General features: G+C 51.1%; 1 protein-coding gene across 5 annotated transcripts in view; it reads left to right on the top strand.

Annotated features, from left to right (window-relative positions):
- EPB41L1 (erythrocyte membrane protein band 4.1 like 1) overlaps positions 1 to 22,222 on the top strand; it is an 80,677-nt gene that overhangs the window by 12,520 nt on the left and 45,935 nt on the right. For all 5 annotated transcript variants that reach the window (XM_075563685.1, XM_075563687.1, XM_075563684.1 and 2 more), the window contains 6 exons: positions 8,399 to 8,589; positions 9,450 to 9,614; positions 11,559 to 11,663; positions 12,230 to 12,272; positions 16,997 to 17,072; positions 19,883 to 20,101. In XM_075563685.1, coding sequence (XP_075419800.1) covers positions 8,413 to 8,589; positions 9,450 to 9,614; positions 11,559 to 11,663; positions 12,230 to 12,272; positions 16,997 to 17,072; positions 19,883 to 20,101 — 785 coding nt within the window. In that variant the 5' untranslated portion in view covers positions 8,399 to 8,412. Of the gene's footprint in view, positions 1 to 8,398; positions 8,590 to 9,449; positions 9,615 to 11,558; positions 11,664 to 12,229; positions 12,273 to 16,996; positions 17,073 to 19,882; positions 20,102 to 22,222 lie in introns of those variants that run through there.

Raw genomic sequence — 22,222 nt, 5'->3', positions numbered from 1 at the left:
CTTTGGAGACTAAACGCTAGCAAGACCCAGGTGACCACAGGGACACTGTGGAGAAAGCCAGCGCAGCCATCTGGACACAGGTTGATAGGGACTCTGAGCTGGGAGTGGCTGTGGGGATGGAAAAACAAGAACAAATCTTGAGTTACTGGAATTCAGAGATGCTGATGTGTGCTGACCCAGGCTAGGGTGTCTGATGTTTAAACCAGATGCCAGTTGTTCCTTTTTCATGAGCAGGACAGCTCTGAGGCCGAGTGGATATTGCCTCAGCCCGACTGGGGACATCTCTCTCTCGAGGTCCCCTAGTAGAAAGCCGGCTCTTGTTTAGGAGTGCTGGAAGGTAGACCTGGGGAGCCAGGCAGGGCTTACAGCAGGAAGAGTAGTACCCCATGACAACCTGAGGGGGGGGTTATCTCGAACTCAAACCAGACAGGCACCCGGCAGCCCTCGGCCCTCTCCTTCAGACAAGCCTGGTGTGGGCACTGTCAGCATTTAGCTCCTCAGACGATATTGTCCTTCTCTAACCCCTGTCAGGCTGGCCCTGCTCGCCCCCGTCTCTCAGAACGTTTCTTTCTAATTCTGTTTTGACCAGACAATTCTGAATTCCTGGTTCTTAGGCCACTCCTTACGGTGGCTTCCCATTAGTGCCCACTAGTCGAGAGCCGATCTCTCAGAGAGGTAATTGAGTCCAGAGCAGCAGTCAATGAGCAAGCAACGCACCGCAGCAGGCAGATCTGCTGCACAAGACCCCCTTAAAGGGCTCAAACCCAACCCAACCCAACCCAAAGAGATGACGCTGAGGACTAAGGTGTGCCTGATCCAAGCCGTAGTCTGTTCAGTCAGCTCCTACATGGGACAATACATCAGGAAGAACAGAGGGGATGGAGGGTTTGGAATGGGTGGGTGAAGAACATTGACCACACTGTGGATACCAAAAGAACCACTACAACAATCTGCCTTAGAAAGACTACCGGAATGCTTCTTAGAAGGAAGAAGGGTAAGACGTTGTCTTACGTGCTTTGGCCATGTTGTCTGGAGAGACCAGTTTCTGGGGAAAGACATCATGCTTAGGAGAGTAGTGGATCAGCTACAAAGAGGAAGCCCCTCAGCAGGATGGACTGGCACAGTGCCTACCACTGTGAGCTCAAACACAGCCACAGAGAAGAGGACTGTGCAGGATCAGGAAGCGTTTCATTCTGCTGCACAGAAACTCCCGAAGCGCAGGAACTGACTCAACAGCCCCTAACCACAACTGTGCTGAATCGGTGATTGTCCTGTCCTGGCTCCCCATCACTGCCGTGAGATGGGAGGGAGGAGTACCTCATTTTGTGGGAGAGGCAGCTGAGGCTCAGAGAAGTGAAATTACTACCAAGGTCAAAGCGAGGATGAGCTGGGTCAGCCTGACTCTAAAGTTTGTGCTCTTAGCCATTCAGCAGCTGGGCCCCTGCCCTGCTGCCCTGCCCACCTGGTCTGCAGGGTCACTAGATGATGGAGACTTGTTCTTCTCCAGCCGATGAACAGTCCTGATGCTTCAGGGCTGCCTGCAGCACCCCCAGCTCTTCACCTTTCCCCAGCTCTCCTCCTGCCAGGCTCCTTCTCATTCTTAGGGGTCGAGATTATAGAATATCTACATTGGCCCCTTCCCAGCCCCACTTACCCCCCTCTCTGAGTGTCTGCCCACATGCTCACTCAGCCCACAAGCCCCCACTGCCATCACCTGTCAAAATTCTCCCCCTTTTCAAAACCTAACTGGACCATTGCCCTCCACCCACAACCCTATAAGCTTTGTTAACTCGAAGCCACACCCATCCCCAGGTCTCCAAGCTCTTCTGGGAGGTTTACCCAGACACTGAAATCATTCTACACCAGCACCATCAGGTTGAGTCCCACCCATAGCCACCCTGTAGGACAGGGTAGAGTTCTTCCTCAGGTTTCTGAGACTGTAACTCGCTCTCTCTTTTTCAACATTTTTATTGGCATCTAATTCACATATCACACAATTCAACAGTCTGGTCTTTAAATCATACCAAGAAGGATTGTAAAAGCATCATCACAATTCATTTTGGGGACGTTCCTCCCTCCCCCCTATGGTAGATCACCTTTAAAATGAATTGTGTAATCACAGTCAGTTCCAGCACTCTCTCCTAATTGTTTACTCCTGAAATTCCCTCCCCCTCCCTATATCCCCCATTCCTGCAATCCTACATCCCCTATAAACCCGTGCGTCAGTTATCATCTCTGTGCATCCACTCCTGTGCTTCACAAACTGGGAAACCCAAGAGACAATAATAAACAAAATGGAAATACAATGGTAAGGATAAAATAATAGTAATGTAAAGATGAAAGTACAAATAATGAGTAAGAAAGAAAAGATCACTCTCAGTACTTAAAAAGCCAGGGAAGAAGTTTTTGTCATGGAACACGCAAGAGAGGCTTGCACTTAGAACAAATTCAGGTCGGGTCAATAGAGAGGTCAGCTGACCAAGTATCAGGTTCAATCCAGCATAATCAAGATTGCCACGATCTCTGTCTCTTAGTACGGCTGTTTGAGACCCTGGCCGGAGGGTAGTGGGGGCCTGCCAGCGGTTTAATGTAACTAGTTCCTCTGAAGATGGTCTGGGCTCCCACTCCCCCTCCATCGCCTCCCACCAGTTGGGCGTCATCATTTCAGCTCCGACACTTTTCCCTTCGTCATATTTGAATTTTGTTATTGTGGTTGTTGGGTCACACAATCTGGTGTGCTTCTTCCATGTGACTTGGGTGACTCCTTGCTTAAATGGCTGCTTGTTTGACTACAAGCCTTTAAGACCCCAGACACGATTTCAATTGATAACTGGATATCATCTGCTTTCTTCTCCACACACTGCTGTAGCACACCCTTCTCTTCAGTGATCCTTTCATGAAGGTGAGTATCGAGCAGGGCCATGTGGTCAGAACCAACTGTTCTTGAAGTGAGGCCAGAGTTAAGACTAACACTTTACAGCCTCAGCCTCGTCTTTCTCCTGCAAGCATATACTGGCAAATTGAAGGCACATCCTGCTTGGGTGTTTCAGTGTTTCTCTGGTGAGACGTTTTCCTGCCTTGACAGTGAGCTCTGTGGGGCCCAGCACGTGCTTCTTTGCTGAATCCCCTCAGGGGCAGGGCCACCCAGCAGGCTCCGAGGGACTGTGAGACCTTGCTCCCCTGGCAGGCTGTGCCCAAAGCTGAAACCAGGTTTGGGGCTCACTTTCTTTGGCCTAGTGCGAGAACCATGTTGTTACCCTTGAACCTGTGGAATAAAGAAGGATTTCATCGTAGATTTGAAATGTGATTCTGTTAACCATTCAAGGACTCTCCGAGTATAGTAGAAAAATCAAGAACTGCAGCTGAATAGAAAAAAGGAACAACAATCACCTGTTATCCTGCCACCCAGAAATAACCATTGTTAATCCTTGACGGAATTTTCTGGATTTGTGTGATGTATAGTATACCTATCGATCAAAAGGAGGTCGATCTACCCAAACACTCTTGTAGTATGCTTTTTTTTTTTTACTCAAATATTATCCATGCCAGATTTTCACTTTTTTTAAAATATAGAGTGGTGACCCATCATTTATTTAATCAGTCTCTGGTCATGGGGTTTTGTGGTGGCTCAGGCCACCACTTGGCTTTCAGCCTGGCCTCAGTTCTTTCTCCTCAGAGGGAATTCTGCTGGGATTCGTTTGGGGCCACGAAGTGCAGTTAAAAACACCCAGCCTCCCTGCCATCACAGCATAGCGATCCTATAGAATGTATAAGACAGGGTAGAAACGACACATCTAGCTAACAGGGTAGAACGAACCCCTGTGACCTTCTGAAACTGCAACATCTTACAGGGAGTAGGAAGCCCTGTCTTCTGCGGAGCAGCTGGTAACGGTTTCAAACTGCTGACTTGGCAGATCGCAGCCCCATGTGTAACCACTAGCCACAAATGGAGTTAGGATCCCAGGCATCTGGAGGGGGGGCAGGCGGGGGGAGGCGGAAGGAGCCAGGGAAGACCTAGCTGGGGAAAGGACTGCCGCTTAAGTTTCTTTTGCTCTCTGGGTCTTTCTGTAAAAGAAAGGGAGGAGCCTGGATGATCTCCAGAGACTGTTGCAGCTCCGCTCTGGAAGTAGGAGGCATTCACTGCCAGGCTCTGCGGGAGGTCCAGGAGTGGGAGGAATTTAGTATTGAAGATAGTTCCCCTGGTCACTTCAGGAGACTGGGCTCAAAGCAGACGCGGCCCATCTGAGGCAGAAGGGAGGACCCCCTGTGCTGGGCTCTGAAGCCTCAGAACTGTCAGGATCCACGTGGAGCCCAGGGATTCTGCTCCTCACAGCAGAGAACCTACCTGTTAGTCCGTGGAGCCCTCCCCGCACCACACACACTTATTTTTAAAAGCACACTGCAGTAGGTCTGTGTTTTATAGTATATTATCTTTTTCACCATTGTGGAAGTTTATTAGGGAAGTTAACAGGTCAATACAAGTCAGGATCAGAGAACATGAGGATAAACAGTCTTTGGTTTATTGACAGCAGTGCCTCTTCTCAGCCAACAGCCATGTGTCTCTCTGGTCCTCCGAGGACTAGGCAGCCCAGCTGCTGCTCTGCCACACAGTCTCATGTCCCTGCCTCCACCAGGAATCTCCATCAGGCAAGGCTCACACACACTCTGCTGGGGACAAGTTTTTATTGATGGCCCCAGGATTTCATCCTTCAGACTTCTGAGAGGCCTCGACCTTAAGAGCCACAGGAATGGCAAAACTGACGAGGCCTGAGTTAGAATCCCCTACCTCTTATTTGCATGGTCCCACTTAATCATTTGGTGAGGGTTCTAGAGAATAGGCGTTTGCTTTAAGGGTTCAGGTCTGGAGGCCTGGCATCATGGCCAGTGCAGCCTCCGGTGCAGACAGGAAAGATCCGGAGCTAGGCAGACAAGTCTCAGCTCCACCCTTAGGGAGCTTGTAGGGGCCCTGAGGTTGTGGTGGCGACACACTGGGCTGCTAGCCCTTCCCACAGGAGAAAGATGAGGCTTTCTATTCCTCCCGTGAGTTCCCTCTTTCCATGATAGAGGGACGGCCAGAACCTGGTTCCCGAACAGAGTGCATTGGAGAGGTAACTGGGAGATCAACAATGCTACCCTGACTTCAGCTGGCACAACCTTGTCATTAGATCCTCCCTCTGATGCATATTGGGCCTGATCTGGTTTCCAACATTTTCTGGTTTTGTTTCATTTTTTATCTATTGGGGTTTATCTCAGATATATTTTATCATTGGGCACAACCATCTTGAATTTTTGTTATATATATTTTTTCTGTTCTTCAGTATATGAAACCCAGGATTGATGAACCCGTACAGACAGCAAGTAGAGTAAGGGTTCCTGGGGGTACACTGGGAGGGGGTGAAAGGGGAGCTGAGTTAAAGAAGCAAGAGAATATTTTGAAACTGATTGTGGTAGCAATTGTACAGTACTGCCTGATATGATTGAACTATGGAACAATATGATATCTGTATTAGCTCTTAATAAAATGGTTTTGGGGAAAAAAAGAGTGACAGTGTCGGAAAAACACAGGGCAGATCTGTCCTGTCCTAATGGGCCACTATGAGTTGGAATCAGCTCAACTGCAGTGAGTCTGTGAGCTGCTCTTGTGGCTTTGTGTCTTGGCAGTTTACACTTACTCTCATGGGAGGGATGGGAGCCTTTATTTAACTATGGCATTTAGTTATACTCTGGCTGGAGAGGAGGCTGGTGGGCCCAGGCCTTTCCTTCCTCCCGATCTCCTTCCAGGCAACATCAGTACCTGCTAACTCTCCCAGGTGTGCTCAGAGCTTGCACTTAACAGAGCATCATATTCATTGTCCACTTGATCAGGAATGAGGAGGCGCTCGGTTTGTCCAGGGTCCTAGAATGTCCAGGTGGCTGAGCTCAGGGCCCTCGACTTCCCATCCACTGCCCTTTCCTATGGGCTGGGCTGGCACTCCTGGAGCGCAGGGAGAGAAACTGCCAAGTGAATGTGTGGGCAGGAGGAGAGATGGCTGAGTGAAGGCAGGAAGCGCAGGGAGGAAGTGGGACAAGCGGTGTTGCAATGAGTGAGATGATGCAAAATATGTATGAATTGTTGAATGGAAACTGATGACCTCTGGGAACCCTTACCTAATTCACAAGAAAAAGTTAAAAAACAAACTAACCTGGAAAATGTCTGGGGCAGAAGCCCTGAAGCATGCAGCTAGCCAGGGCGGCTAGCCATCTGTCTGTCCATTGGAGGCTTCTCATGAAAGGGGGCCTGCTTAGATTTAGTATGGCTTTTTCTCAGTGTATGAGATCCACTTAGAGGACAGAGTAGATTCAGGACTGAGCTCCAAGGGGAGAATGATAAGATGATACATTGTTTCAAGTCCTCACAAGTATGTTTATATTTACATTTATGTAATGTTCTATGACTTTCTTTTTTTTAACCTTTTCTTGTAAATCAAGTGAAGGTTTACAGAGCAGATCAAAGGTTGCATTTGACAATTGAAGCACATTCTGATTCCAGTCCATCCATTGCCATCTATCTTTTCAATGTACTGTGACTTAGCACGCTTTCCCTTGGTGTTTCCTTTCCTAGCCCCTGAACTTTGTCCTTGGGAAAAATGCTGTTCTTTTGATCTTACATTGTTCATTACTTTAATACCTGGGTGAGTTCAGTTCCAGACTAACAGCCACAGACTTAGGGGTACCATCAGTCTTTAACCAACCAATAGGTCTGATCTCTTTTATGATTTTGAGTGTTGTTTTCACAGTTTGTTCCCACTCTGTCCGGGACCTGAGGAGCCCCGGTGGTGTAGTGGCTATGTGGGCTGTGATCAGCATGGTCAGCAGTTCAAAACCTCCAGCAACTCCTCAGGAGAAAGACTGGACTTTCTACTCCTGTAAACAGTGACAGTCTCAGAAACCCACAGGAGGTTGCTCTGTGTCAGCATTCACTCAGCGGCAGTGAGGGGTTTTTTCTTTATCCAGGACCTGCTAGTGTGATCTTTTCAGAGCAGTTGTAGTGGTAGCTGGGTACCGTCTTGTTCTTCTGATCTCAGCGAGTGGAGGCCGATGTTTGTGTGGCCCATAAGTCCATTGGACTCATTGTTTCTGTGTGTCTTTCGATTTTCATCACTCGACCTTCCTCTGGGCAGGAAGAGACCAATGATGGCATGTCAGGGGGTGGCCCAAGACCCCAGTCACTATTCACCAAGTTAGGATGTAGAGCATTGTCTTTGTGAACTATAGTATACCAATTCACTATGGTCCTGACGCCCCAGTCCCAGTGACTCATTCTCAAAGGTATTAAGTTATGTCTAAGAAGTTTTCATAACTTTGTCTCCTGTATGCTCCACCACACTCATGGATACAGGACAACAAAAGTAAATCATACACATTTACAAATATTCTCGGTCAAACCTATTTGTGGGTATACCTCTACTCTCCCTCTTTTACCTGTTCAGCCTGTAGGTCTATCCAAGCATCTGCTCATAGCCCCCCAAGGTTGCAGGATGGTCTCTGTAACAGTATTTGCCTCTGCTGCCTCTAATGCTTGCAAACCTTGCCGTGTCTTCTCTTGCCTCCGTCCTTCCCCCATTAGCTCCCTCTTACTGTGTATGGCCTTCCTTGTCCTCAAGGTAACACTTGTCTATGCTGTGGTCCACGATGCCCCCTCCCTCCCTCTCTTTTCACCCTCAGTGGGCTGTTTATTCAGTGTCAAAACCTAGTTTTGCCTTTTTACAATAGTGCTCTCATACCTATTTGTCCTCTTGTGTTAAACCTCCCTGTCCCTGGGCAGTCCCAGAAAGGGGCAATGACAGCCCTGTTTGTGGCAGACCCAGCTCTCCTGCCTTCTCTATCATCAGAGCTGTGTATTTGAAACAGGGCCTTCCCCTAGGTAGCCTTCGGATCTATCCTGACACCATCCCTGTGAAGTCTGCAGGGCTGCAATTATTGAGGGCTGGGGCCTGAAGCGGCCTGCTTGAGTTCAGTGCTGAAAGGCCTCTTAGGTTGAGTTCAGTTCACCCACTGTTTCCTGAGGGGCTGCTGTGTGCCAGATGCTGTGACCGTAGAGGCAGCCTGCCTGCAGGCCCTGCTTGGAGGTGGTGACTGGCTGCCCTTAGGACAGACGTCCATTGTCCCTGGGAAAGACCTGGATTCTGGGCCCAGGCAAAGGGGTGGGATTCCCGAGGAGCTCAGTCGGAGTGGGAGGGGAGCCTGTGACCTGCCTACCTTCTCATGACTCTATCCCCATCCCTATTTTCCCGGTCCCTCCCTCGCCCCCTCCTCCTTTGACTTTTGTCTATTCATCTCCATCTGTCCATGTGTGGTTCCTGCCCCATTCCTGTCACATCACTGCCCCTCTCCCCTGCTCTCCTTCCTACCAATGCAGGTGTGGTGGTCACCATGACAACAGAGACAGGCCCTGATTCTGAGGTGAAGAAGGCTCAGGAGGAAGCCCCACAGCCGCCAGAGGCCGCTGCTGCTGTGACCACCCCTGTGACCCCTGCAGGCCACGGCCACCCAGAGGCCAACTCCAATGAGAAGCATCCACCCCAGCAGGAATCTCGGCCTGCTGAACAGGTGAGTGGCCAAGCGCCCCATGGCTGTCCTAGCGTGAGCTGGCTCAGCATGGGAAAGCCGGAGCCTATTTCAGGGCCCCTGCCTTTTCTCAAGAGGGAAGGAAGAAGGAACTAAGACTGACTAGTGAACTGTTCAGTGCTAGGGTGCTGGTGTTCATTTTCCTATTTAGTCCTGATCTCCGGCAGGATGAAGTGAGTTCTCCAGAATGCCCTAAAGTGACAGAGGTGTAAGTCAAGTCCAGATCTGGTTTTGAAAACCTGTGTTCTTTCAGTTGTTTATTGCTACCCCTTAAGCCGATCCATTTTGTCATGGCACACCCAGTGTAACCCCAGAGCAACCATTCCTCATCCTAATGTTACAAGAGATTTCAGGAATCATTTAGTAGCTACCTCTTTGAATTCACATAAAACCCAGAGAGAGGCAGGGACTTGGCCAAGGTCACTGAGGGAGTCATTGGCAGAATTAGGAATGTGTGGGCAGGACTCTAGACTCCTTTCCCTTCATTAGGTAAATCTATAAATGCCAAGCCTTATGCTAGACCCAGCGAGACCAGAGAAGGAATAGATAAGCTCTGATAACTCACTTACTGTCCTGGGAGACAGACCCCGCTGGCCTTTGGGTCAGCTTGGTTTTATGGAATGCTCTATCAGATAGCCTCCTGGTAAGAAGTGGACCCCTCGCATAAGCTGGACCTCCTGTGCATGGAAGTTCTAGCTCCCCTATACATGCCACCCATAGACCCTGGAGGGCAGGCCAGCATCTCCATCGGGGGTCCATCTCCACCCTCGCTGCTTTCTTATTGCTTCTCTTATATTGTTTCAAGCTTACTGACCAAACTCTTCCCACGGTCGAATCCACAGAGCCTAGACATGGAGGAGAAGGACTTTTGTGAGGCCGATGGCCTGTCTGAGAGGACCACACCCAGCAAGGCCCAGAAATCACCCCAGAAGATTGCCAAGAAATACAAGAGTGCCACCTGCCGGGTCACTCTGCTCGATGCCTCTGAATATGAGTGTGAGGTGGAGGTAGGACGCGTGCAGCACCTGACTGGCCGGCCCGACGGGGTCAGGGCAGGCTTCTGTGTGCTTTCAGCCTGGCCAAGCCCAAAGGCCAGCCATTCTTCATGAAGCCTGGACTGACTGCAAGATTCCCGTAGAGATGACCTGGCTGGGCCTCCTTTGTACAGATGGCCATGCTGAGTACCAGAGAGGGCTGTTGTAATTATAAATACAGTGAGATGAGGCAAGGGGCTGGGGCCCAGGAAAGGGTTTTCAGGGTAACCATGTCTTGGCAAGGATGCCACCATCCAATCCTGCTCTGCTACCCAGTTCGCAAGCTCAAGCCTAAGAACTTTGCTCTCTCACCCAGTAGGCTGCTGTTTAAACTTAAACTTATTGAGTGTAAAGAGGGGTCCTCCTTTTCTTGGGAACCCCATGAGCCATCTGGCCACCCCTCTTGTCTCTAGACAGAGGAATCACAGAGGATTCTGTGATCAACATGATAGCCAGACAGAGGAGGCAGCCCAGTAAGAAGAAGCACTCACCCAGGCTGTGTAGAAGCCCTGGTGGCCTGTCCCTGTCCCACGATGGATGCCATGGAAGGTGACCCCACATTTAGTGTCCTCCTTTCCTGTAGACTCAGACTGGCACCCTTATTTGGAGCTGCTGGTTTGTTTTTTTATAGTTGGTTGGTTAGGCTTTTTTGCTTTCTTCTGTAGAAGTGTTCTCCAATGGATACCTTCCTGACTGTACACCTGGCACAAAAGAAAGAAATGCATTTTTAACTTTCCCCCACCTACCCACACCACCCCCAAGATTTGGCTTCAGCCTGGCCTGACTGAGGTCAGCTCCACTCTCTTCAGTGGACTCTTCCAGGCTCAGGAATTCCTTGGTCTCTGGAAGACACTCTCCAGTCAGGCTGGTCCCAGGTCCTGGTGACCTTACAGGCCTCATAAGGGCCTCACTCTCTGGAGCCCCCGTCTCTCTAGGTAGTGACTCCCTCACATTCCCCGTGTCATCTGTACCTCTGTGGGTTTGGAGTTCCCTGACAGCTTCTGGGTTTTATCATCCCAAGTCCTCAGGACTAGATGATGGTTCAAGAGAGCCAAATCCTGGTTAGCGGTGGAGTTGGTGGCTTTCTAATAGTAGTACCATAACACCCGTCCCGTTGAGGTTGGTTTAGACTCCCTGCACCAATTTGAAAGCCCCACTCCCTACCCAGATCAGGGGTGGCACTCCAGGCTGGGCTGCCCTCCTGTCGTTCAGACTTGGTGTAAGGCACTGATTGAGAAAGCAGAGCCGTGCTTTGGCTCTGAGTCTCAGTTCTTCCCCTTCTCCCCTCTGTCCTCTGTTGTCATATTTCAGGGTGGTGGTGGTGTGTTTTCTTCCTCTTACACCCACAGCTTAGGACTTTGATTTTCTGCTCCTTGAATCTTTTTGTCGCCTTGGTGGACCTGTTGGGTAAATATTAGACAGCTAACCACAAGGTCGGTAGTTCAAACCCACCAGCCGCTCTTCAGGAGAAAGATCAGGCTATCTGCTCCTTTAAAGATAGACAGCCTTGGAAACTCTACAGGCTCATGATGAGTTAGAGTCCACTCATTGGCAGTGACTTTGGCTTTTTGGGGGTTCATGAGGTTTAAGTTAGCCTCCTTTATTGGCTAGAATGGGAAAAGAATCGATCACTTCCCCCACCCCCATCCCAGCTTTCTCTCCACCAAGACCAAGGTCTGGAGGGATCCCGGCAGAGCTAGCAAGAATGTGGTTGATGAGTGTCACCTCCCCTGGCCCCTCCCCCCAACCCTGGTGCATTTGGAGAGCAGAGCTGGGAGTCCATGCTGGCCGATGTGATCAGGTCATCTCAATACCTGGACAGGGTTTTCTTGAGTTGTCCTGGTGGAGCTGAACGTCTCTCCCTGCTCCCCCCAAAGCTGTGTTCCAACCTCACAGTGGTTCTGCTCTCCTCTTCAGAAACATGGCCGGGGCCAGGTGCTGTTTGACCTGGTGTGTGAGCACCTCAACCTCCTGGAGAAGGACTACTTTGGCCTGACCTTCTGTGATGCTGACAGCCAGAAGGTATGTGGGCTAGAGAGTAAGGCTGGCCAGAGAGGGCCTGCCTACAGCAGGTAGACGTCCTTCTGTCGATCCCATGATCTTGGCTCCCGTCTGCCCTCAGATCTTCATTAGGCACCTACTATGTGCATGGCCTCCAGGGTCAGCCAGCTCTACCCATCTTCCAGTTCTCTGCCTCCCTCCATAATCTACTCCTCATGGCTGTGTGGTGATAAGACTTCAACCTGGGTTGACCACACTTTGGAGAACTGTGGCCTGGCTGCCTGCGAGGCTTGGAACGGGGAACTTCTACTCCAGGTGTCTCTTCCCCACATTTGGGAAGCGCTTTCCCGAGTTTTCTTCCTTCCCTCCTGTGTCAGTACAGCTGCAGGATCTCCTTACCTTGGCTGCCCTAGGATGCCAGGTCCTGAACCCTTGCTGGACCCAGGTCTCATTCCCCTCAGCCTCAAGGAAATGACCCAGAAAGCTCAGCCAGGAAGGGCTACTCCCCACTAGGAACTGACGCGAGAGGCCCCTTTCTGGCTGTGTCTTCTATCCTTCCTTCTAAAGAACTTCATCTTCTCTTTCAGAACTGGCTGGATCCCTCCAAGGAGATCAAGAAGCAGATCCGGAGTGAGTGGCTGGTGGTGGTGGGCGAGGTGGTGGTAGGGAGCTGGGCTGTAGGCCTGGGAGGGCCCTAGCTGTGATGCCCCCTTCTGCTCGGGCAAGTCTGCGCAGATCCAGGAGTTCTTTGGCTCTGCAGCTCAAATCTGGAGGAAGGGAGGCCAGGAATGGCTGCTTATCATTGTTTGATAGATGAAGGCCAAGAAAAGACCAAAGACTATTCACAGTCACATGACAAGCTACCAGGAAAATCATAGCCTAGCTCCTCGAAGGAACCTGCAGAGGTATCTAGAATCAAGGGGGCAAGCAGGCGGCCTGAACATGGCTTCTTGTCCAGGGCTGGTGTATACATCACTATTCACTGACCTTTGACTCAGCACCAGACTTCTTACCCACACATCCCTCTAGGCCACTGCCAACTAACAGGCATTCAAATGTCTGGGGAATCTTTGCCCATCCCCAACCTTGCCCAACTCTTGTCTTTAGAGAATGGGGTGACTGAAGCCCAGAGAGAGGCATTGGCCCCTGTCAGAGTGATCTATTGGCCAAGTTAGGCCAGTAACACTGCTCTCCCAGCCCCCTCCACACACACCCCTCCACGATCTTTTCAAGACCTGGGGTGAAGGCAGATAAGCAGGTCAACAGCCTGTCTTTTCTGGCCCAGGGAGAGAAAGCACGTTGGGAGGCATGGGGCCGTATTCACATGGCAGAAGGTAGAGGTAGGTGGCCTCCGGAAGGGAATGGGGAGGAGGTAGAGAGCTAGAGGCAGAATCACTTCCACTGTGAGCCTTCCCCTGGCTGTGGTTGCTCTCCCCAAGACTCCTTGGTCCTCTGGCTGGAAAGCTGTAGTGGAGCCTGTTGCCATGACAGCAGGCAGCTGGGCCCAGGGATGCCAGCTGACTCTGCCGGAGGGGGCTTGAGGAATTCTCCCTTGTAGGTTGCTGTCAATTGGAGACAAAGAGGCAGGCACCCAGACAGAGCATGCTGCTTCTGTGGGGTTGACAGGGTCCTAGGTCTAGGCTCCAGGCTATCCCCCAGAAGCCCCAGGCCAGGTGGGAGGTCTGCCTATCAGGCCTGAAAGAATTGGAGCTCATACAGGCAGCCAAGTGTGCAGGGTTTGATAAGGGCCAGGGCTTGGAAAAAGAGAAAGCAGCTAGACTGGATCCTAGGGCCCCATCCAGCTCCCCAGGGCAGCAAGGCTGCCCTTCTGGCTTCTCAGCCCCTGTCAGCACGCCTCAGTCGTTGTGCACGCATCCTTGTCATGGGCCACCTCAAACCGTGGAGGAATAGCCCTGATTTTCAGCCAGGACCTCCCTTCGTAGAATGAGTGACTCACCCAGTCTAGTTCTGCTTTCGGGGTTTGGAAAGCTTGCTTTTCTTTGTGATGCCCTTCAGTCTTTTGAAGGGAGCCCCACGAGTCTCTGAGTCCCGGGTTTCAGGTTTGGGTAGGCTGCTGCTGTTGTGAGGTGCTATTGGATTCTGACTCGGAGTAATCCTGTGTACAACACAGCAAAGCACTTCCCGGTCCTGCGCCAGCCTCTCCCCATGGTCCTTATGCTCCAGCCCAATTTTGAAGCTGCTGTATCTGTCCATCTGGTCAAAGGCCTGCCTCTTTTTCGCTGTCCCTCCACTTTACCAAGCATGATGTCCTTCTCTAGGAGCAAGTCTTTTCACTGTGGTATGAGTTGGAGGGGTCAGCCCCCCACCACTAATCACAGGTTCAGTAAGCACAATTGTATGGATATATATATATATTATTATAACAGTTATATATATTATATTAAAGTCATCGAGAGCATGATAGATAGAAGAGATTCAAATAATGGAGTCAGACACATTTCATGGTAGCATGCTCACCTCAGCCCCGCTTGGTGGTCCACGTGGAGAAGGGGAAGGGAAGGAGGGCAAGGGAACAAGGGGGTGAGGATGGGAGAGGGGAGGAGGAGCCTCGAGAGAGAGGGCATCTCTCTTGCTAACCCAGGCCTATATACCTTTGGGTGCGTGAAAGCCCACTAATTACAGGTAAAGACATACATCATGGGAAGGGGCTGCACTATAGGTTATACAGCAATGAGAGGGATATACTCGCAATAGGAAGAGGAGGAATTGGGGTGTAAATGTGACAAGATGGGCGGATCCTAGATTTAGGATGGCAGCTTAACTTTGACCTGTTCTCTGGATCTCCATAGGAACCATTATCAGTAGGGTGTGAACTCCACCTACAAGAACCAAATCAATGACTGCAGGCCTGTCCATTGTCCTCAACAGCAGGGAGGCAGGGGTGTCCACTGCAGTCTGGCAACTGATTGCCCTCAGGAAGGATGCCTGTAAGGGGCTGACCTCCCTCCACATTTCCACCATTCTTGCTGGGCATTCTGAATATAGCAGATAAAGGATTAAGGGTATTTGGATACACTCACCCCTAAACTTCCATACCCATCCCCTTAGGGCACATGGGCAAGACTTTTACTTCTTTTGGCTCCTGCTTTTTATCAACAGATGGATAAGAGCTCATGGGGGTCTGTGAACAGCCCCTGACACACAGTGGGGGTTTTCTCCTTTTTGCTGCCCCACTCTAGTGCACTCTAGTGAGGCAGTTAGAAGGATGGGCTCTGTCTGGGACCTGGTTGCCTGGATTTGATCAAATTCTGGCTCTACCACCACTTGTGCTATGTCTCAGTGTTTCTCTCGGTATAATGGGAGTAATGATCATTCTTACTTGTTGGATTGAAGATTAAATGAGTTATTGTGTGTCAGATATTTCAAACAGGGCCTGCCGCCAACAACACTGTTTGCATGCAGGCCGGGCCGCTCCCTTGAGGCTGCTTTTGCCCTTGGTGTTGGTTGTGGTCCCAGGCCTGGACTCTGAGGTCCAAGGGGAGGCAAGGCTTGGCTCCTCAGCCTCTCCCACTGTTGAAGCTCAGTGCCCCGGGAGCGTGATGAACCTCTGAGAGTCCCTGTCTGTAAACAGAAGGTCTGCTTCAGGAAGATTGTGAGCATCACATTCCCGTCACGGTGTAAAGTTCTTAGCACGTAGGAAATCCCTCGGCTGTGCTGCAGGGTCACTGTGAGTCAGAATGGACTGGATGGCAGGGCTTGGTGTGTGTGGGTGGACATGTTATCAGGAGGGAGGGACCAGTCCCTGGAGAAGGACGCTGTGCTTGGGAAAGTAGAGGGGCAGTGAAAAAGAGGAAGGCCCTCAGTGAGATGGACTGACACAGCGGCTCTAGGATAGGCTCAAATATAGCAACAATTGTGAGGGGCAGTGCTTCATTCTGTTGTACGCGGATCACCGTGAGTCAGCGCTCACTCGGCGGCACCTGGCAACCACTCAGGGTGAAGGTGGACATGCCTACCGGGACAAAGACGTGACGCTCACATGGTTTCCAGGCCCTTTATGACCAATCAAGCCCTAGGTTTGGCCTCCCTTTGTTGGGGACCATTCTAGAGGAGTCTTGGTGACCTAGTGGGTTACACGTTGGGTTGCTAAACATGCGGCCAGCAGTTCAAAACTACCATATGCTCTGCAGGAGAAAGAGGAGGCTTCCTGCTCCCCTAAGGTTTTTCAGTCTCAGAAACCCACAGGGAGAGGCAGTTGTATTCTGTCCTCTCACGTGGCTTTGAGTCAGAATTGGCGGTCGGTTTTGTCAGGGGCCTTTTTAAGGTGTCCCTAATGCCCCAGGGCTCCAGGAGCAGTCAGCTTGCGCAGGGACCACCCTGGCCTTGGGTCGTGCATGCACACTGATTTTGCCCAACGTTCATGCCCTCTCCTCCTTCCATCTCTGGCGCCCTCTTTCTCCTCTCCTCTCCCTTGTCCTTCCCTCCTTCCTCTCCCCTCCTCTCCCCTTCTCTCCCCTCTCCCTCTCTTAAGCAGCCCTGCCCTCCTCGTGGCTCCCAGATCTTGTTTCCAGCTAACACTTTAGCTTGTATCCTTATCTAAGCTTTCCTATAAGGGCGCCATTGATTTTTCGCATCCAGACGCATTTGTTGATGTAAAGTGTCCCTTTGTTGCTTTTGGCCCATCCGTTTTTGCCATTTAGGTCTCTTTTCCAATCCCATTCTGCCATCTGACGTGGAGTTGACATCAGTAAAACGGTGTTTGTTGAAGTCGGTTCTGAGGGAGGACTTCTGTGGAAGGGGACGCAGCGGGTCAGGGGCTTTTGGAAACTGGGGACCAGGTTCCTTAAAGAGTTCCAGTGTGCAGGCGCAGAGTGGGGGCTCTGAAACGTCCAAAGCCCACCCAAGGTGGCTCTGTCTTCTTGTCCCTGCAATCCTGCTATGGCTCAGACGTGTGTGTGTGTGTGTGTGTGTGTGTAGGAAAGAACGGGGTCTCCAGAGCCACAGCGGAGTGACCTGGGGTTGGCCATGTCACTGCTGGGGCCTTGGTGTCCTCATCGGTAACACGGGGATAATCGTAGGACTCACCCAACCCGGTTTAGGGCAAGGATGTTTGCAGAGCAATCAGTGTGCCCTGTCAGTTCGCTGGCATTCCCTTTCACTGCTAGCTCACAGGTCAACCTGGGCCTCCATCCCCTCATCTGTTCGGTGGAGATAAGGTTCTACCCTTCCCTTCTTGGTGAATTATCCTGAGGTTCTACATCTTGTTCTATAGTCTATATCCTACTATTTTCAAATAGTAGACTTCGAAAAAGCGTCCTGAGGATGGTGTGTCCCGGCCCCAACCCCCCAGGGTCCTTGAAACCTCTCTGACCTCTCCCTCCTCTTCCTCACAGGCAGCCCCTGGAATTTTGCCTTCACTGTCAAGTTCTACCCCCCTGACCCTGCCCAGCTGACAGAAGACATCACCAGGTGAGGGCCGGGACGGAGGGTGGGGTGGGATGGGCATATTGCTGGGGGTCATATGGATGAGGACCCAAGGCCTGGAGAGACCTGGGGCTTGTGTATGATGAAGGCATCAAACTCAGGCCGACGGAGACCAGGCAGGCAGCATCAACACAGCACGCAAGCAAGGCCAACACAGTGGTTGGTGGCAGCTGACCCTTGACCTCCAAGGAGGACACACCACAGCGAGCAGACCCTCATCTTGAACAGCTGCTGTTCAGCTCTGTCACTCCTTGCCAGGAGAGACTCGGAGCCATCCCTGAAGAGGAGCTAGAAACTTGGGAGGGAACGGCACCATTTTTAAATGTCAGCCACGAATTCAGACTTTCAAAGGACACCGAGAGGGCCGTCTCTGGGGAGACTAAGCCCTTCCTGCTGGAGCCCGATGTGCTGAGTGACCACCAGTTTGCAGCTCTGCACACGGTGGGCGGTGCATGCCACCCTGCACACATGTCAGGCATGGACAGGGCACATGGTGAGGCTTGTGACCCCTGGGGCAGCGTGAACATGTGTGCAGCCCCAGCATGCTTTGGTGCCACAGAGATCGGAAACAGAGTGACTGCCAGGCGGCTTGAGTCCAGGGTAGTCTAGGTTCCTAAACTTATTTGACCTATTGGTCCCTTTTCAGACAACAAAAACAATTGCTCAGCTATTAAAATATTTTCATAGCCCCTGGTTATTAAAAACGGTTATGCTGTAGCACTTATGCCGTAGCTCCTGCTTTTGCAGCCCACCCCCCTCGGTGGTCCCATCTGGGCTGGCTCCCTACCCCCCCAGGCAGTGTGCCCCCCGTGGGAAACACTGAGGACCTTTTCGATAAGCCTCTTCTGAAGAGGTCGTTCACTTCGTGATAGCTGAAGAGGCCGTGCTGTCGAGTGGTCTCTGCACAGGGGTGGGGCTGCTGTGCAGTCTCCAGCTCCCATGGGCCCCTCCTGACTATCAGCTGCCTGCTTGCCAGGCAACAGGCCAAGGCCAAGATGCCTTGGGCGATAAGACAGCCATCTCAGGGACAGAGGAGGCCTGCTGTGAGTCAGAACGGACTCCATAGCAACTGTTTGTTTTAGGGTTTTTTTTATTTCTTCTAAGCCCTAAGGTCATTAGCATTGGACTGCCGACACATCTATCCACAAGGTTCGCCGTTGGAACCCACTAGCTGTTCTGTGGGAGAGAGACAAGGCTTTCTGGTCCTGTAAAGATTTATAGCATTGGAAATCCACAGAGGCAGTTCTCCTTTGCCCTAGAGGATGGCTGTAAGTCAGATGGACTCGAATTCAAGGTCATAGGCTTGGGACTGAGGTGGTCCAAGCAGGTTCTGCAGTCCCTTCTCAAGAGGGCTGAGAGCTTTTGCCCCGCATAACCCCCTCCCTCGAGTTCTGGGCAGCTGTACCAGCAGCTCTGACCTTGCCCACTGGGGCCTCTCTTTTGTGCCAGTTCCTGGACACCAGGCTTTCAGGGACACCAGGAGGGACGTTAGCCCTGTCCAACGTGCCAGGTCCTGGGGAGGGTGTAGTGGTAGCAGCTGACTTCGTCAAAAATAGTTAGGGCAAAAATAAATCAGTCCAAATGACAAATTGACTGAAATGAAAGATTGGTCAGCTGTTGACAGTGATTTCTGAGGTTTAGACTTGTGGGAAAAATGCCCACAAGCCCACACGTTGGTGCCTGTGGTATTTAAGTTGCTGCTGAGATCCTGAGCCATGCCTCAGCAGCACACACACTGAGGCTGCGCATGCTTTCCATCGGGAGCATCCTGTCAGGAAGCTCGCAACATGACGTGGAATCACGGCCACTTAAAAAGGACAAGAAAGAAGCAGTTGGAAAAAAATAAAAAAGTGGTGAAGACAGCAAAAACGGGCAAGGAGGCTAAACTGGCTGGAACTGAACGGAAACATTTTTTTTAATGCAAAATCACCCAAAAGGCCATAAAACCGACTTCAAACGGCTCTAGAAATTGTAAAATCATCCAAGTGTGAGTACAAGTGATAAAAAATCATGACCTGGTGGTTGGAAGTGTTTCTTTTAAGCCAATTTGTTTTTTCAGCAATTCACTTACAAGCTAGAGGCAAAATAAAAATTAAAAAAAAAAATCTCAGGAATGAATTGGCAAGTCGCTCCCCTGGGCTGTGGAAGACAGAAGATGGAAAGGAATGAGCTCCTGCCCTGAGCTGGCATGGAACGGCTGCCAGGCTTGGAGTGGGTGTGGCATAGCCAGCTGTGGAGTTAGATGAAGCTGTGGATACCATTTGTTTGTTAAAAATCACCCTTAAATGGAAACTATGGGCATGTCTCTATGTCTCTAGACAAGAAAGCTCTAGGAAACCATTCCTGTAAGAGTGGTGACCGACTAAGGGATTAGGAATTTCCAACAGGAAATATAGAGTCATCTCTAAAGTAGACACTTTTTCTTTTCTTTCTACAATCAAGCTATCTTAATTGTGTCAGTTAACACACATGAACTTCTTTAAAACTGGCCAAACCAGCAAGGTGTTCTACTTGGCTAAATATCAGTTATGAGAAGTTCAGAGTGCTCCCCAAATAGGAAAAAAAAATCACACGCAAGCCCAAAAAACTAAACACAGTTGTCTGCAGTATGACAAAGCCATCTCATAAGACACACCCGGATGATCACCACACGGAGTGCCTCTCAGTAGGAGCCCTCCTTTTCTACGGAGAGGTGCGTCGACCGGTTTGGTTCTGGTGGGTGATGGGCAGCCATACTTGGGGGATCCAGGGAAGGCGTGGGGCCCCGTCCCATGCCCACTCTCCCCTATCTCCAGATACTACCTGTGCCTGCAGCTGCGGGCAGACATCATCACAGGCCGGCTGCCCTGCTCCTTTGTCACCCATGCACTGCTGGGCTCCTACGCTGTGCAGGCAGAGCTGGGCGACTATGACGCCGAGGAACACGTGGGCAACTACATCAGCGAGCTCCGCTTCGCCCCCAACCAGACTCGGGAACTGGAAGAGAGGATCATGGAGCTGCACAAGACATACAGGTGAGAGGGCCTCAGCCTCTCAGGACCTGACCCGATTCCTCAGCTGGTTAGTTCTAGAATCTTCCTCGCTGTCTACAAGGTGACCCCGAGATGCTGTGCCGTCGGAACCTCACATGGCTTCCTACGCAAGTGTCTGAGAGCCATTCTTTGGTTAGATCTTTGGTGTTCCTTATTTCAAACACCTCGGCGAGTTCAGCTGCCTGGGCAAGTTTATTCTTACTCCAAGCATACATCACCTGTGGTGCAGGCTTACCTCCACCAGGGCTGTAGAAAATAGGCACAAAGGATCTGAAATCCTTCCTTGCCTCCAGGCTGGTATTTATAGTGTGGTGGCCATCTTGAGGGAGTTATCCGTAAGTCGATCTGGGAAAGGCCCTCCTACTCCTCACTTGGCACCACCAGGCGTTTCTCTTGGGCCGTCTGCACTAGAATGCAGCTTTGCTTGCTTCTTGGTCAACAGGAAACTCACTCAGCTTTTCTACAGAACCTTCGGCAACATCACGAGATTCCCTCCTCTTCCTTTCAACTATCAGCCAAGTCTCTATGGAATAGGAGAGGAGGACCCTGCAGTGTGACCTTGGGCCTCACTTTCTTTGGCTCCTCTCTGGTTATGACTGTTTCCTGTTCTGAGCCTCTCAGGATCTGCTCTCTTAATTTGCCAGCTGTACATCATCACCATTGTGTGTCTTTGGGCAAATGTCCTGAGGCCTCGATCTTGGCATCAAATTCAGGAGTTTGGCTCTGAAACCAGACTGCCCAGATTCAAAGTCTGGCTCTGTCTCTTTCTAACCAGGGGAGCTTGAGCAGGTCCCTCCCCTTCCCTAGGCTTGTTGACGCAGTGGCTAAGCATTTGACGGCTAACCAAAGCCACACTGTGGCTCCACGGGGGAAAGATGTGGTCGTCTGCTTCTGTAAAGACTACTAGCCTTGGACATCTTCGGGGGCAGGCCACTCTGCCCAGTACAGTCACCATGAGTTGTAATCAAGGTGCTGCTTTATAGCGTGAGCCTTAAGGAAACAACCTCCTAGGCTTGTCAGGAGGGTGAGCAGGCACATCAGGCTGGCAATGATGGAGGCGCTCTGTGAGTTGAGAGCTTGGGCAGTGCATAGAACCTTGCTTATCATTATTATTAATCTTCCTAGCGAGGGGCTCTTATAGCTTGTAGGACACTCCCACATTCAGTTGTCTTCAGCACATTTGTACGTAGGTTACTAGCAACATCTCCAAAACACTTTCTTTCTACGTGAGCCCCTTAGTATCCGCTCCTCTCCCCCACCCCGCACCCAGAACCTTGCCTCAGGAGTTGAGAAAATTGACGAGCTGTGTCATGGCGGCTGCTTGCTTAACCTACCTGGACAGCGTTTTCACCTTTACACGTATGGCCTCAGAGCTTCAGTGCTTTTGGACTCTTGGTACGCGGGACAAGTTCTGCATTATCCAGGACTCTAGATGTTCATAGCACCCTCCCCAGCCTTGTTATCTTGAAAAAGCCACCCCTGCATGCACATTTCCAAGTGCCCGCTGTGAAGGTGATCCCACCCTACGAGGGGAAGCTCTGAAGCGACACGATCTCTCGGGTCCTTCGAAGCTGGAAGTGCTTTGGGCGCCAAGTCCAGGGTTGTCGTGGGAATTCCATGTGCTAAATGCTGTGAAAGTGCATTCTGAGCTGTTAAGTGTCGGGCAAGTGGGACGGAGTATGGTGCTCCGTCTGTCACTGCGAAGGAAGGCAAAGCCAATGAAGAGGGCTGTGTCTTGTGGGCTGTCGGGAGAAGGGGGGCGTGGCCAGGGCCGGATGAGGCTGGGGAATCCTGTCTGGGGGGCCGAAAAGCTCCAAGTAACAAGGGACTTGCATGATTGGTTTGCAGCAGCTCCCATAGGGTTGAGTTGAGTAGGACACGGACACTGTCTAGCAATGTCCCCTGGGGCCTAGAAATAAAACGTGGTGGCCTTGCCTGCCACCTGTCTGTCATCCCTGTCCTAGATGGCAGGGTGGGCGAGGGGTTTGCCAGAGGCGTCTTCATTCAGAAAGAAGTTCCGGTCAGGATGGGTTGGAGACATGCTAGTGACCACTCCCTTCATTTGTGTGACTCCTGCAACATACTACACCGTGGCATCTTGGG

This window comes from Tenrec ecaudatus, chromosome 12 (assembly GCF_050624435.1).
Source record: "Tenrec ecaudatus isolate mTenEca1 chromosome 12, mTenEca1.hap1, whole genome shotgun sequence".
NCBI lineage: Eukaryota > Metazoa > Chordata > Mammalia > Afrosoricida > Tenrecidae > Tenrec > Tenrec ecaudatus.
This window is presented reverse-complemented; position numbering and strand designations above follow the sequence as displayed.